Source organism: Macrobrachium nipponense, chromosome 28, assembly GCF_015104395.2.
Source record: "Macrobrachium nipponense isolate FS-2020 chromosome 28, ASM1510439v2, whole genome shotgun sequence".
Lineage (NCBI taxonomy): Eukaryota > Metazoa > Arthropoda > Malacostraca > Decapoda > Palaemonidae > Macrobrachium > Macrobrachium nipponense.
In genome coordinates, this window is record NC_087217.1 from 10,170,292 (window position 1) to 10,187,244 (window position 16,953).

General features: G+C 42.6%; 1 protein-coding gene across 10 annotated transcripts in view; it reads left to right on the forward strand.

The window, feature by feature from the left end:
* The window catches only part of LOC135201401 (E3 ubiquitin-protein ligase TTC3-like), a 409,740-nt gene that overhangs the window by 326,200 nt on the left and 66,587 nt on the right, over positions 1–16,953 (forward strand). For all 10 annotated transcript variants that reach the window (XM_064230282.1, XM_064230284.1, XM_064230283.1 and 7 more), the window contains 3 exons: positions 938–1,072; positions 15,770–15,926; positions 16,683–16,808. In XM_064230282.1, the coding sequence (XP_064086352.1) occupies positions 938–1,072; positions 15,770–15,926; positions 16,683–16,808 (418 nt within the window). The remainder of the gene's footprint in view (positions 1–937; positions 1,073–15,769; positions 15,927–16,682; positions 16,809–16,953) is intronic.

The window sequence follows — 16,953 nt, forward strand, 5'->3', positions numbered from 1 at the left end:
AAGTTCAGGATGATGAGTATCAAGAAGGGGAACATCCTCGGCCGATTGCTTAGCTTCAAAAGCCTGATGAAGCAGTTCAGCCTTTTCCCTAGGGTCAGTAACTAATTTACCATCATCTGTTAGTAATGATGGAATGGAAGACAAGCCTAACCCAAAGATAAATGACAAATTTGGTCCACCACAGATGAGGCCAAATAATTCCTTCAAGTTTCCACTTCAAGGAATTATTGTAATTTCTCTTGGCTGTATGTTAAGTTCCATTCGTAGCACAGCAAGATTCAACAAATATGGTGTAACATTCATTAGAACCATTTTGTCTCCATGTATTGAATGTAGTGAATTTGGCCTGTTAGTCATTGTAGACTTGTCTACATGTTTTATCAAACCGTGGCCAGTCATTTGTTCTAAATTTTATGATCTTTCTAGGGACATACCTTATTAAAATAGCCATTGCATTTCATTTAACTTCTTTTGGGATCTAGATCTAATGTAGCATCTGAAATATTAAATACCTGACAAGCTTCAATAATGCAATCCCAATTGGCTGTAGATTTCAGTCAGACTGAGATGGACATATTTGTCAATATACTGACTGACAAATATCTCCATCTCAGTTGTGCAGTGATCAGAAGTGCCTATATATTCACAGACCCTGGACTTGACAATAGCTGTAACAGAATCAGTGGTTCTACAAAGTATTTACCAAACCACTGAGCTTCTTTAGTATTTTAAACAAAAGGCTGATGGGTGTAATTTTGTAGACTACTAAATTAGACTATGAATGGCGATTATATATTAAAACTTTTTATTTTTATTTTCAAACAAAGGCTGATGTATTTGTCATTTTGCTGGTAACTAAGCCAGGCCATAAATTTGAGCATGTATTAAAAAATTATTGATTTTTATGAGGGTGTTTTAAAGGATGTTATCTTTGCAGGGAAATTGGTACTCAGTTGAGAGAAGATGTGAAAAACCTTCAAGAGTCACTGTCAAGCAGCTCTAGACGTGCCCATGAAGCAGAAGTGAAGTACCTTTGTATCAAAAAGGACCTTGCAGATTCTCATCTTAACAGGTACACAACATTCTTGCCTACAAACAATGTTTGCCACAAGCATTCATTGGTGCAAACATTGATTACTTCTTCTCATGGTTCATCCCATTTGACAAACTATTTTGAGGAAACTAATAAGAATTGGATGTATCCTAGAGATAGTAATGCTTCTTAGTCATTCAAACTCCTTGCAAGAAGCTTTTAACTGTATATTTTAGATTCAGTATAATCTAATTCTTTGAACCTGACAAACAATTGCAGCTACAATTAGAAATGAGAGGGGATTACAGTAATCCCTCACCTATCGCTATTAATGGGGACCAGAACCGACTGTGATAAGTGAGAAACCGCGAAGTAGGGTCCCCCCTATTTTTTAAATGCGTAGTATACAGTCCGTTATCCACACTGATAACGCATTCTCCAGTTGCACAATCCTCTTATTATGAGGAGTCACAACACGCTTAGTGTACTTGGAGAACGTTATTGAGGCAGTTTTACGGATTTTTAATTTGTCTTTTTTTATGTAGCGAACCGTTGATTCATTCAGTCCGTACATGCGGGCAACAGACGCATAGCTACTGCCTGCCTTAAGCATGTCCAATAATTTCACTTTCTCGTTCACCGTCATCATTTTTCTCTTCTTCTTGGGTTTACCAGAGGATGTAGAGGGTGTAGGATGTTTAGGAGCCATTTTCAAGGGCGTCACAAGCACTATTTTGCACAAAAAAAGCACAAAGGATCAGCTAAAACTTTCATGCGGCAAGAGTAGCGACACGAGCGCGAGAGAACAATGAATGCGGTCTTCCTTCGCTGGGCGCTTGGCAGTTTGAGTTACGCGCCATCTCCGTGTTGATACCTGATGTTCTAATGTACTCTCTCTGCCTTCTGCTAGCGCCCACGCCATTTTTTCTCAACTTTGAATTTTTGATGAATATTTTTTAAAAATCCGCGTTGCACTGAGGGCGCGAAACTTGAGGCGCGAAGTAGCGAGGGATTACTGTAATCTCAAAGATAGTTTCTGCTGTAATGTGATGTGTAGAAACATTGTGACCGCCTGGTTATCTTGAAACAGGAGTGTATGATGTATGCCAATTTACCCAGTACAGGTATTTCCCTATATACAATTGGTTTAGGTTACACAAATCCCATCATATCTTGAAAAAAAAACTTAAAATGAAATCAGCCTACCCTACACTGTGCTAAACAGTAGTACAATATATACATTTAATCCTTTAACACTGATTGGACGTATTAAACGTCGATATAAATTGTCTGTTGGGTGCCGATTGGACGTATATACGTCTATATAAAAAAGTTTTTAAAAAAATTCGTGGAAAAATAGTTATAGGCCTACTAGGAGAAAACTTTTGAATCACGCGCCTTGGGGGATGCTGGGAGCTCACGGATAAAGGCGTTGTTTTGTTCACAATCATTACCCAGGCGCGCAAGTGCGAATTTCTTTCTCCTCGCACTAAAAAGCATCAGTGACACATCTCAGAAATTATTTCGTCACTTTGACATAATTTTTGCACCATTTCATATTAGCCATTACATGGAGTATTATATATGAAAATTTGCACTATTTCATGTAGAATACAACAAAAAACAACTCATGGTTGTAGCTTTTATCAGTTTTGAAATATTTTCATATAAATAACAATGTGTCAAAATTTCAACCTTCGGTCAACTTTGACTCTACCAAAATGGTCGAAAAACGCAATTGTAAGCTAAAACTCTTATATTCTAGTAATATTCAATCATTTACCTTCATTTTGCAACAAATTGGAAGTCTCTAGCATAATATTTTGATTTATGATGAATTTATGAAAAAAAAAAAAAAAAAACATTTTCCTTGCATCCGCGCGGTAATTTCTGAAAAAAATTAGAAATTTTTTTGTCTGATTGTCGTAATGTTTGCACCATTTTAAATTAGCCATTACATAAAGTTTTATATATGAAAATGTGTGCAATTTCATGTAGAATACAACAATAAACAACCCATGGTTGTATCTTTTATCAGTTATGAAATATTTTCATATAAATAACAATAAGTGGCAAAATTTCAACTTTTGGTCAACTTTGACTCGACCGAAATGGTCAAAAAACGCAATTGTAAGCTAAAACTCTGACATTCTAGTAATATTCAAATATTTAACTTTATTTAGCAACAAATTGGAAGTCTCTAACACAATATTTTGATTTATGGGGAATTTATGAAATAAACTTTTTCCTTACGTCCGCGCGGTAACTCTTCCGAATAAATCAAATTTTTTCGTCCGATTGTCGTAATGTTCGCACCATTTTAAATTAGCCGTTACATAAAGTTTTATATATGAAAGTGTGCGCAATTTCATGTAGAATACAATAAAAACAACCCATGGTTGTAGCTTTTATCAGTTTTGAAATATTTTCATATAAATAACGATAAATAGAAAAAATTCGTCCTTCGGTCAACTTTAACTCTACCGAAATGGTCGAAAACTGCAATTGTAAGCTACAGCACTTACAGTCTAGTAATATTCAATCAATTACCTTCATTTTGCAACAAACAGAAGTCTCTAGCACAATATTTCGATTTATGGTGAATTTTTGAAAACATCTTTTTTTTATGTCCGCGCGTTATGAATTCACGCATCATTTTATGATAATATTTTCTCTGTGTTGCCTTGATCGTTTTACAATGTGCTATATACCAAAATGATCGAAATTTAGTGTACAATACAACGAAAAAAAAATTAACTCGTTAGCTTTAACCGTTTTGCTCACAGCGCGATTTGTATACAATTATATATAAAAAAAATTTTTGCGCTGTCATATATCCCAATATTTATATATGATAATGATATTTTTTTTCATTTCTAATGGTTGCATACTAAACTTCAGGCAATGACAAAAAAAGGAGCCAAAAATGAACTCTTAATCTTGAAAACTAAGCGTCGCTAAAATAGACGCTATATATGCCACGTAAGGACGACATCGATATTATTAATGCTTTATTTTCAAATATCGCGGTAATATCAGCCCCTCCTCGTAGCTCTGTTTGCGTGACGTCAACAGTCTTACCAACCATTCAGCTTACTCTTGAGTATAAAAGATGCCAGATTTCATTTAATCATAGTAAAAATAGCAAAATTGTAAATCTTCTTTCAGTTTGGGGGGGGGCACGTGGCCAGGAAGGCTTTTGTATCTTTAATTCGAGCAACGGTCAACGTTTTTATTGTTCTTTGTTTGTTTTGCAACTTCTTGGAGGTAATGGCTTCTTTTGATGATGATGTTGATTCATTATCATCATGTAGTGATTTTGATATCAATAATTACGATGGCAGTGAAAGTAACAGTGATAACGATGTGCATATTGATGTGGGAAGCTTATGGAAGCGGGTATATGCTTCTGAAAACCCTTGTTCAGGTATGAAATTTAGTTTTCTGCATACATATAGGACCAATAAACATTCCTAATAAAAATGCACATCCAATAGAGTACATGTTATTTATGAATAATGCCATCATCGACAAATTAGTCACTGAAACCAGCAGATATGCCAACCAAGTCCTTTCTGAGAAGGAAGAGTGGATGGCATCACATCCACATTCACGATATTCTCGATGGAAACCTGTTACTCTAAACAAAATGATGAAGATTTTGGGTTTGTCCTTGTTGATGGGTCTCATTCCTTTGAAAAATGTAAAGCATTTTTGGAACACTTCTAGGGAAACTAGAATTCCCTTTTTTTCGGAGACGATGGCAAGGGATGAATACTTGCTCATTAGTAGATTTTTTCATATTAGTGATAATGCACTAGTCTATCCTAGAGGTCATCCCCAGTTCAATGCTTGGGCCCGTATAAGGCCATTTTTGGATTCATGTAACAGTTTGTTCAAGCACCATTATCACCCAGAGCAAACCGTATCTTTAGATGAGAGTATGGTAGGTATGCGCAACAGGTGTTTGTACATTCAATATATGCCAAATAAGAGGCATTCCAGGAATGGTATAAAAAAATTTGAATTATGTGAAGCCAGTACAGGGTATGTTTATCACATAGACTTATATTCAGGGAGGGATTTTAATGCTAGTTCCTTGAATGAAGGAGAATTAGGCTGGAGTGCGATGTACAGGAACCTACAAATATACTATGTATATTTCTCTCGCGACATGCTTCTGTTATCTGTTGAATTGTCAGAGGTGTAGGCACATAACTATAGTTAACTCTATGGGTATGTGACCGAGACGAATAGTATCTTCTTTTAATTGAACTACAACTTGGGACTGCCTTGGAAGCCTCCCAAGAGTTACTGGTTTTGATTTTGAGATACTAGTGGTATTGTTGACAACAACACTATAGCGTTTGCATTCACCGAATAGGACTGGTTTCTTCCCTCCCATTTCGGTTAAAATGCAAATGCTTGAGCGTATTTTCTTGCGCTCAATGGTTCTAGCCAAACGTATTCCTTCATGGAATGGATTACCTGGGAACTTGGGATGACAGGTGAGCGAGAGCTAGCGGTGTACGGGCTGCCTGCCAGCTCTGCCTGCCGCAGCCAGTACAGCTGACTCTTCGAGATAGTTCGGTTGGGTTTTGTCTCTCCTCCTCTGCGATGATTGACTACCGAATCGAATCTCTGCCTGGCAATCACAGACCTAGGTCTCTGGTTGGCTGGAATTCTCGCATACATGTATGACCATCTCTCCTGCATCGCCTTTTGCAGTTGCGAGAATTTTCAGACACAGATATCTCGCTAGACTCGTTATCATCTTTCTGTTTACCTCATGGTAACAGAAGTCTGTAACCTAGTCTTCCGGTTCATGGCACCTGCGGCTGTGATGATGCAGAGTGATTTCTTCAGACATCTGAGTTTGTCTTCTAAATGCGTCTCGTAAATCGTAGGTGTGCAATTATTCTTTGTTCACCCCGAATTGTAGATGAATAACGGAAGACTTGGCCTGTTTCCCACCCTGCCAGCTCTACTTTTGGCCAAAGTAATAGAAATGTCCTCCCTGATCCAGCCCATGAGAAGCAGTTCTTCAGGCAGTACAATCCCTGTGTTTTCATTACTGAAAGACACTCCGCTTTCACTGCAAACTCCGACTTCTCACCGAACAGCAATGAAATGGCGGTTTATCGTTTTCAGTCCTCTGTAAAACAACAGGGATTAAAACCGTCTTCACTGGTTGGTGTCATCAACGGGACTTTTTCTACGTTCAGAATCTTGAGAGTTAACGTCTCTTGATTCAGCTGTGAAGACGTAGGTCTGCATTCACCTTAGTCTTTCACTGGTATATACAGTGGTACCTTGAGATACGAAAGGCTCAACTTACGAAAAACTCGAGATACAAAAGCTAACATGAAAAATTTTACGGCTCTACATACGAAAATTTTTCAAGATACGAAAGGTTGTTGCTGGAAAGTCCGAGATTTGCCCGGACCACCGATAACAATTTTGAAACTCGCGCGCCGCCAACTGAGTAGACTTGCCACCATCTTCCTGCTCTCCCATTGGTTCCTGATGCTAGTCACTGCCATGAGATCCTTCTCTCCTATTGGTCAGCATCCTTCCCATCATGCATCTACTATGTAGCAGTGTGCCTCGGCCACTCGGTACCAGCATCGTTATCGTACGCACACGGTATTCGTTCATTCTAACGATTTCGTTTATTAACATAAATTCGTTAGTGATTTCGTTGCAGTATTCGTACTTTATCGTGTTGTGAGAGAACTTTACTCTACTTATACGTAAATTACATACAGTATATACGTAGTCATGGGTCCCAAGAAAGTTGAAATTCACGGAAAGAAGAGAATGCTCTCTTTGGAGACAAAGATGGAGATTATCAAGAAGTATGAAGCTGGTATGCGATTGAGTGTGATCGCCAAGGAATGCGGCCGAAATCCGTTGACAATAGGCACCATCCTTAAGCAGAAGGATGTCATCAAAGCAGCTACACCTTCCAAGGGCGTCACTATTTTGTCCAGCAAGAGGACCCACGTGCACGACGAGATGGAACGGCTGCTTCTTGTCTGGATAAAAGACAAAGAAATCGCTGGCGATACGATAATGGAGACAGCAATCTGCCACAAGGCCAGCACTATTTTCGGCGATTTGATTACCCAGGCTGAAGACGATGGAGGAGAAGGGACATCAACGCCAACCCCAGAGTTCAAGGCTTCGCATGGGTGGTTCGAGAAATTCCGTAAATGGACTGGCATCCATTCGGTGGTGCGGCATGGGGAGGCTGCCAGCTCGGACACGAAAGCGGCCGAAGCCTTTAAAAAGACGTTTGACGAGATGATGACCAAGGAAGGCTACAGTTCTCAGCAAGTCTTCAACTGTGATGAGACTGGGCTTTTTTTGGAAAAAAATGCCTTGTTGGATGTACATCACAGAGGAAGAGAAGAAGCTACCTGGGCATAAGCCTATGAAAGACAGGCTTACGCTCGTACTTTGTTCAAACGCCAGTGGGGATTGCAAGGTGAAGCCCCTACTGGTCTATCATTCCGAGACTCCTCGAGCCTTCAAGGCCCACAAAGTGCTTAAGGAGAAGCTTCCAGTGATGTGGAGGGCTAATGCGAAAGCCTGGGTAACGAGGCTTTTGTTCACCGAGTGGGTAAATCTGTGTTTCGGCCTGACATGTAAGAAATTCTTGGAAGAGAAGCGCCTCCCTCTGAAATGTCTGCTGGTGTTGGACAATGCCCCTCCCCACCCTCCTGCCCTCAAGAAAGATATCCTAGCGGAGTATTCCTTCATCAAGGTTCTTTATCTTCCGCCTAACACCACCCCTCTCCTCCAGCCCATGGACCAGCAAGTGATATCGAACTTTAAGAAGCTGTATACGAAACATCTTTTGAAGAGATGTTTCGACATCACCGATACCACTAACCTCACCTTGCGTGAATTTTGGAAGGAGCATTTCGACATAGTCATATGCATCCGACTCATCGACCAAGCTTGGCAGGAGGTTTTGAGGCGAACCTTGAATTCCTTGTGGAGGAAACTCTGGCCTGATGCCATATCCGCCCGAGACTTCGAGGGATTCGACGTGGGCGAAGCTGGTGCTGCAGATTCAGAAACAGTTGACGATCCTGAAACTGTTTTGTAACCAGATCTTGACGAGATCATTGCACCGGCAAGTCCATGGGGCTGGTCGTCGACGAGGACGACCTTCTCGAGGAGCACCAAGAGGAGCTTATGACGGATAACCTGAAGGAGTTGGAGGTCATGCAACATAACATAGCAGTGGCGAGGAGGAGGACAACCCTATGACAACAGCAGAAATTAAGGATGTTCTAGCCGCTTTTCATAAAGTGCAATCATTTGTAGAAAAAAAAAAGACACCCCGAAAAGACTCACACAGGTCGTATGCTTGCGCAGTTTGAGGACGTTTGCCCGAGTCATTTCAGGAACATTGTGAAAAGTAGGCAGAAGCAATCTTCCTTGGATCGTTATTTTTTAAAGAGGCCTTTAGTAGTAGGAGGAGTAAGTAAAAAGGAGGAACCAAGTGATACTAAAAAACAGAAAGTTGAAAGTGTTGATGAAGTTGAAATTTTGTTAAAAAAAAAAAAAAAAAAAAAAAAAAAAACGTAAAGATATAAAAAAAAAAAAAAAAAAAAAAAAAAAAAAAAATTTTTTAATAATAAAAAAAAGACAATTTTTTATTTTATTTTAGTTTTTTTGTAAAGTTAAGTGTTACAGTTTTGTTAATGTTTCGTAAATTTTAGTTTAAGTATGTTTTCCTTACATTTTTTTATGTGTTTTATAAAGTTAAGTGTACGTACGTATCTGCCGTTTGTTCTCCCCCTCTGTCGCCACTTTCGGAGATAGCCTCACTCGAAAGGTAAGCTTCCACATTTTACTACATACGTACAGTATATATTGTATACCGTGTACACTAATACATTTTATTTACAGGCAATTAGCAGTACGTTATTAAGTTAGGTATTGAATGGTGCAAATTGTTGTAGTATTTCATTGTTTATAGGTCAATTTAGCTTTATTATGAAATTTACTGTGGTGTTTTTGAAGGACTTGGAACGGATTAGCCATTTTACATGTAAAATGCGGTCCAAGATACGAAAAACTCATGATACGAAGGGCGCCTCGGAACAGATTAATTTCGTATCTTGAGGTACCACTGTAGTTTGTTCCGATACGGAATACAAACCTTCGGTCCTTTACAATAGGAAGGTACTTAGCGGCAGCTGAACCGGTCGTAAGCTTTCAAACAAGGGGTTCGGTAGTTAACTACTTGTCCAGCAGTTAGCGGCATGCTCGACTGCGAGGCAAGGAGTCACTTTGTTTTCGGCTGCGCTAGTGGATGGACGTGCTGCTCTTCGTCTCTCTGCCCGCTTCTGTCGTATGCTTGGTTTGCTTCACTGCGTGAAGACTTTTTCGCTTTTTCGTTTACTTGTGTGTATTTGCAAGTATAAAAGTAAGTGCGTGTCTGTTTTTGTTTTCATTTATTATGGAAATTATGCAACAAGAGCCGGAGAAACCCCCCTCTCCCCCCCATCAACCGTAGACTATGCCCGGGTATTGGGGGCCGTAAGTGTGGGGCTTTCCGCTCTTCTGTGGAGGTTGATCCTCATGATTTTTGTGCTCGGTGTAGAGGGCGTGAATGCTCTCACACTGAGACTTGTGACACACATATTTTTTGGTCGGAGGCGCAGTGGGAGCGCTACGGGGGGAGGAAGAAGCCGTGGAAGCCGGCTAAGGAGTCGTCGGAAGACTCCCCGGCTATGCCCTTGGTTGTCGATATGTCTTCCTCCTTTCTCCCTCCGGCTCAGCTCCCTCGTATGGCTCCTTCCCCTTCGGGGGAGGTTTCTTGCTCCCTCTCCTCCCTCGATCAGTTGAGCGTAGAGGAGGGGACGAGATACCCCAACATCCAGTTGTACTTGGGGGTCCTCCGTTTGCTCGGGCTGGGAACTTTTCCCCCCCCTGGCGAGGGGGAACCCCCCCACTAATCTATCCGACTTTTCCTCCCTCAGACTTGTTGACCACGGGGGACGATCTCGGTAGGGCCCAGTACTCGCTGGGGCTGCAAGGGACACTGACGGTCCAGGGGCTGCTTAGTCATCTGGCAAGAGGGGCCACGCCGGTTACGCACGGGCCTACCACCACGACGGTGTCCACGCCGGGCTACGCTGCTCCGCCTCACCTGGTATATACGCAGGTTCCTGCCCCGCCTCCTGTTCCTGATTTCGTTGCTGCTCCAGCCCTGGTACCAATTCCTGCCGCCGTCGTTCCTGCCTGTGGTGTTGCTGCTCCCACCCCAGGTCCTTCTGGACAGGTGCAGTCGGGTTCTGTTGCTTCGGCAACTGCCCCGGCTCCATCCTGAATGGAAGACCTGACGGTGGTGCTGAGGAAGAGGAGGAAGGTGTTGTCTTCCTCTTCATCGTCTTCTTCGTCGTTGTCGTCGCCGCCTGCTGCCGCTTCCCCTTCAACTTCTAAGGCCCCAAAGCCGAAGAAGAAGAAGGTTGCCTCCTCCCCCCCTAAGAAGCGGCACGAGACTTCTAAGGGCCCGTCCCGCTCCGGTGGGACGGTTGGGACTTCCGTCTGTCCTCCTGTTCCTTTGGGAACGGGGCCTGTCTCTCCTTCCGCAAGGAAGAAGAAGACGGGGACCGGAGGAGTGTCGGCTAGCACCGGCACCTCCTCACCTGGCGCCAGAGGTTCTGCCTCGGCGCCAGGTACCGTCTCAGCCTCTCGTTCGCGAAAGTCACTGAGTGTGACCGAACAGCCAAGACCCAGGCATCCGAGTTCTCTCAGCGCCAGGATCCAGGCACGGGACGGAAGACTGGAGGGAGTCGGTCGGGCGACTCTCACCAGACCAGGTATCGCTCTCGCGGCGACGCGCTGGTACCCAGGGTTGACGCGACGGTCCCAAACCGTTCTCGGGCTGAGGTGAGGAAGCGGTCCCCTCGGTCCCCTGAACCATCCTTGGCTGGTCCAGGCGGCGTGACGCGCCTTGAGGATAGGCCTCGCTCCCACCGCAACATTGGGCTCTGCATGTCCCCTGACCACCGCTCCTTCTGGGACCGGGCGGAGAGGGGGACCAGCACCAGCTCTTTTGATGCTCGGGACTGTCGCCTCTGTTCTCGGTCCAGCCGCTCGACCAGGCCTGCAGACCGATCCCCACTGCGGGTTGGCGATTGCCTGCAGCCCCCTCAGCACACCGGCTCTGCTGGTGGGCGCAGGTAGAGCGTCAGGTCTGCCTCTCCGATCCCTTCAACTTCTTCGGGCTTCACCGGGCAGAGCGAGGCGATCAGGAGCAATCACGAGGGGCGCGCCCCTCGCGATCCCGCCACAACGCCCTACAAACCTGGCACAGTCCTCAGACCAACCAGATCGTACGCGCAAGTGGTAGGAGGAGACCAGGAGGGGTCTGTCGTGGTTCCTCCTGTGGAAGGAGGAGGTTCTCGGTAGGCATTCTCGTTGGAAGGGCTTGACAGTCCGTCTCCACAGGATGCAGTCACTCCCGAGATCCAGAGGTCGTTCGCATAGGTAATTGTGCTGATCCGTCAGCACAACGACCTCGGAGAAGGATCGCTGCTCTCACCTACCGAATCCACATCGGGCTTGGAGGCGTTCTGGGGACCTAAGAAGGAACCCAGGACGGCGGTCGGTCTGCCTCGATCAGCCTTGGCTAACAGCGTACTGGGCAAAGTGGACAGGAGGGTTCTCTTCAGTTCAGTAGGTCTGCTAAGCTCCTTCCTCCACCTCTACCGCGACAGAGGCGCTTTTACGTGCCTCCAGGTTAACCTGGAGCTAGCCAGGCTAACTCCGGGGGTGTGTCTGCCGCAACTCCTGTCGGAGAACCTCTGGTTCTCACAGCAGGCGGCGCTTGCCTTGGAGTCTACCGCAATGGCAGCATTCCAAGCAGTCTCATGGCTCGAACTGTGGTCCCTCACAGTGTCGAAAACCGTGGCCTCCTTAGGGAGCATCACCCCTGAAGGGGACCCGGCTTTCGTGAGACTGTGTCAGTCTGGGGGGTAGGGCTATCGCCTAGCTGGCCCACCAGACAGCCAACCTGTGGGCCAACCTGGTTCCCCAGCGTAGAGACGCTGTTCTCACCCAACCAGACCACCTTCACTTTCTACCTTCGGGATATCACCCACAGGTCCTTGGACACCTTTTCCTTGGGACCCGTGGTGGCTGCTCAATAAGTTGTGTAGTCTACCCAGCACCTGAGTGGACAGAGCAGCATGGCATCCTTGTGTGACCGTATGTATGGACGAGTGAAAGTGTGTGTGACTGGCTTATCGTCCTCCTTCATTCTTCCCTCTACCTGTTGGCAGAGGGCCGCGGTCGTCACTATGCTGAACAGGAGGCCGATGCAGGTAAGCTACACATCCGAGCCCCATTCTATCCCTTTCAGTAGGGATAGAAGTGTTTATCCACCTCTCCCCAACAAGGGGGTAGTGGAAGCCAACAAGAGACAAACCCATAACTTTACTTTGGCTCTTGAAGTAGGAACTAGTTCTTGCTTTTTGCTAATTATAAGAGGTACGCTTGCCTCCCTCTTATAAATCTGGTCCAGAAGTCTGACCACTGATCCTGCGGTGCACACCCCGATCAGCTGGGCAGTGGCTAGGATCCCTCCCTCTGCTCTTACAACCAGGGAGGGAATCCAAGGTAGGACGAACACCAGTCTGTTCATAAGACTCTGATTCCACCCACCAATAAGTGAGTCTTCCTATTGTAAAGGACCGAAGGTTTGTATTCCGTATCAGAACAAATATCAATGTCGAAAATTGTATTTTTCCTAACTATACAAACCTGAGGTCCTTTACATATAGTCCCACCTCATGCCACCCCTCACTCTGCGTTTCCTGGGCCTCAAGCAAAGTGACTCCTCGCCTCGCAGTCGAGCGTACCGCTAACTGCCGGACAAGTAGTTAACTACCAAACCCCTTGTTCGAAAGCTTACGACCAGTTCAGCCGCTGCTAAGTACCTTCCTATTGTAAAAGACCTCAGGTTTGTATAGTTATGATTATCCTTAGTTGAGGTTCAACTACTATGAGAACTTTTGTCTTGCCATCAGTGACCTAAGTCTCTAGAAGGCAATTGACTATAGTCTGATGGGCGCATGCCTTGAGAGAATCATCATCTCATCTCCCAACATCGGTGGTGAACAAGGTAGACGGTTTGTATGGTTTCTCGGCATAACCCTTCAAAAGGTGAGTGTCATGTGACTACGTTTCGGATGCATGACTGCTCGCCTCACACTGAGCGCAGTCAGTCGGCAGCTGTTGAAGAGTCCGAGACTGTCATGAGCTATGCTGTGGACTTTGTATTGGTTGATCCAGATCAGTCTTTACTTTGTCCTATTGGCGTGTTCCTGTAACCCATAAGGATCAACACCCACCATGGTGTCGGTGTCTTTATCTGCTGTAGAATATTATGAGACCGTGAAAGACTTCTCTGCAGTTGGGTAGTCCAGTGGATGGGTACTTGTCATCACTCTGAAGAATATGTCAGGCAGAAACATAGATAAGGTCTCATTGCGACCATATTCATCATTCCCTTCGGGCTTGCCCACAGGTCCTTGGAACCTCATTTCCTTAGACTGGTGGTGGATTCTTGCGGTTGTGTTTGCGTACCCAGCTCCTTCAAGAGGACAAGTTGCATCTCGCCTATGGTGTGCAGTTCTAGAGGTAAGAAGGGTGCGAGAGTGACTGGCCTCTCCACCTTCCCCACCTCGTCCTTCCACTCCTCTTCCTTCGGGTTGAGGATAGGACTTGAACTTACACTGGCGATTGATGCAGTAAGCTTACACATAGATTAACCTTTTTATGTTTCTTATCAGAATCATAGAAGCAATCCCACTCCTTCCTCTAGCAAGGGGAGGTAGGTAACTGGCAATAATGCAAACCATTCCCAGAACTTTGCATTAATGCTTCCAACTCTAAATATTCTTCACAGCCCATTTTCAGATGAGTTACGATTCCTCACTCATTTCGAAAAGGCCCAGAAGTCTGACTCTTGATCATGCAGCTCCTATACTCCGATCAAGTTGTCAGAGGCAGGGCACTCCTCCTCGCTCTTACGACCAGGAGTGGCCTAGGTGTGTAGAACTCCAGTCAGTTTTAGAGGCTCACTCATATTCCTCCCACCAATCAGTGAGTCTTCCTTATGTGAAAGACCAAGGGTTTGCATATCATGTAGGAACAAATCACAATTTTTAGAAGTAAATTGTATTTTTCCTAACTATACAAACCTGAGGTCCTTTACATACATGACTACCTCATGCCACCCCTCAATCTGAACCTGGGCCAAAAGGCAAAGTGTAATGTTTACATCCGGGCAGGCTAGCCTACCCGCCTGCCACACAGTAGTTACTGCCTAACCACCTTCTTCAAGAATTTAACGGCCATAATTCCAGCTACGCCGAAAGTAATCCCTTATGTAAAGGACCTCAGGTTTGTATAGTTAAGAAAAATACAGTTTACTAACAAAAATTGTGATTTTTCTCCTAATTATTTGGAACGGGCCCTTTCATGCCAAATATTTTGGCAAGCACTGTACATTGCATTTAACCTACAGAGTTGATTGCATTTATAATTTGGTTTATAGGACTAAAAAAATTGAGAAAATGCAGAAAAATATGTATGAGAATTTTATAGCATAAAATATATGCAAATAATGGAAGTGTGTGTGTTTTGTTGGATACCCTAGATAGTGTAGTTTCTGTTGAAAGTTTTAGGTATAAAACCTATGTTCATTAGTCAGTATAAATGGTTTTCTAAAGTACTTTAGAGGTTGCAAACAAAAGAGAGAGGAGTCTTTAATTGTCGATGTTTTTGTATCTCCACTCTTGTAAAGGAACTATGTAAGGATATTTACAGGGTTAGGTTAGCTACCTGTAACAATTTAGGTTTTACCAGAATGTAGAAAATTATCATGGGCAAGAGTCATTTAAAAAAAAATGGAGTCCAGTCATATCTATAAGAGCTTTTTGGGTTTTAATTACCTTATAAGAAGAATCGATTTTTGTATCAGTTGGTTGAAATTAGAATTTATATCTGGTGAATAATGACAGGAAAGCTGATTGGTTTTGAAGATGTTTTCATTTGATCTATCAAGTATATTCTTTGCTAGCAAAATATTGATTAAAATTGTTTGCACTCCTCTGAGCATGTGTGTTTTCTATTTCTTTAGTTTGGATGCATTATTTTATGGATGACATTCCATAGAATTCTTGTTACCTTTTTTTATATATATAATTTTAGACAACTTTATCATAGTGTTTTGCTTTTTCCTTCTATAATTATTTTCAATATTTGTGTCATGGCTATTAAATTTTAATTTTTACAGTAAGTTGTTTCTAACTTGATTGTATCCCTGATTCCAAAGGGCATGAGGGTGTTTAATTACTTTTGCAACAAAAGGAGCAAAATGTTTCAACAGTTGGGGAGTGCTTTTCTCTTCTGATTAGAAAATCATACGTGCTGTAAAGCAGTGAATAATTGCAAATGCCCAGTGCTTGATTTTACAGATTTAACTTTTTGAAGAAAATTTAGATGCATTGTGTTAAATTTGTAAAACAATAAGTGTGCAGCATTTTTTATGTATGTGTTAAATTTGTAAAACAATAAGTGTGCAGCATTTTTTATGTATTCGCGAAAAATTATACTGATGCTTCCCTGTAGTAGATAAAATTAGTTGGAATTTAATTTTTATATCGTAAAATTTTTCACGATTATTTTGCATATTCTGCTCAGGACCATTGACCGACTAACTGAAGAGGTAGTACGGATGAGGCAACTGCTGCAGTATGCATCGGAAGATTCAATCCCAGATCATGCTACCATTTCAAGGTCCATCATTGCATGGGATGAGAGTATTAAAAGCTTACGAGAATGCAAAGCAGTATTTTTGGTAAGTAGGTTTTGTATCTTTTGGGGATTTTTTGTTACAGTGTGATAAGTCCCCTTTAGTCCTATTTTTTATAGGGTTTGTGACAAGAATTGCAAGTTTTAATTGCCCTTGCTTCTGTGGCAGAATTTATTGTGAATCATGACAGGTGTAGGGTATGAGACATTCTTTACTTACAGATTATGCTGAAACTGAGGACTATTTAACTTCTTGACATTTGATTTTTAAGCCAGAACGTGAGGCTACTGTTTCCAACTGTATTAAGATTAAAAAAAAAAAACAAGTTACCCAGCTCTTGGGAGTCGTTTTGTGCCATTCCTTCAAATTAGTTGTTGAAACCTATTTTCTTTAATTTTATTACTTTATATTCCTATACTTAAAGGGGTAAATTCACTAGGAGGAATTTTACTTTGAAGAGTATTGTTGCTCTAAAGTAGGCTTTTTTTGTCGTTACTAGGCTTATGATGTCTTGCAGTAGTAAAAGTAAACATTTTCTTCTTATTGAGATTAAAGGCTGTTGATATAAAAGTTGGTAAGGTAAGTGTTGTGATGTCAAGAGTAACAAATCTTGGGCAAAGCATTGGGAGCACATATGTCATATATATTTAGCCTGATGTGTGATTGTAGATACTAGAATTTGGCTACGGTCAAAAATATTTAGGAAATTATCTTTAGTTACTGGCTTTTGTTTTGGATGCCATCCATTAAAGTTGTGGTTGGGTAAAAATGCACTGTTTTTATGTTTTTTACTTTTTGCAGGAGGAAGCAAAGCGACTTTTAAACATGGTGAACCAAGGACGTCCACTTAATGCTCTGCCACCAGGAGATTTAAGCATTCCTGCTATACCAGAAATGAACATAGCTCGACTTCTTAGCATTGTTCCTGTGAGTACATATAGTGTAGTTTTTTTTAAATTTATTTCCAAGATAGGTTGTGTAAAAATGCTATTATCTCTTATTCTTCAGGTTAAATGACAAGACACAGTAAGCTCAGAATGTTTGCAAAATGTTTGTGCATATTGACAAAGTT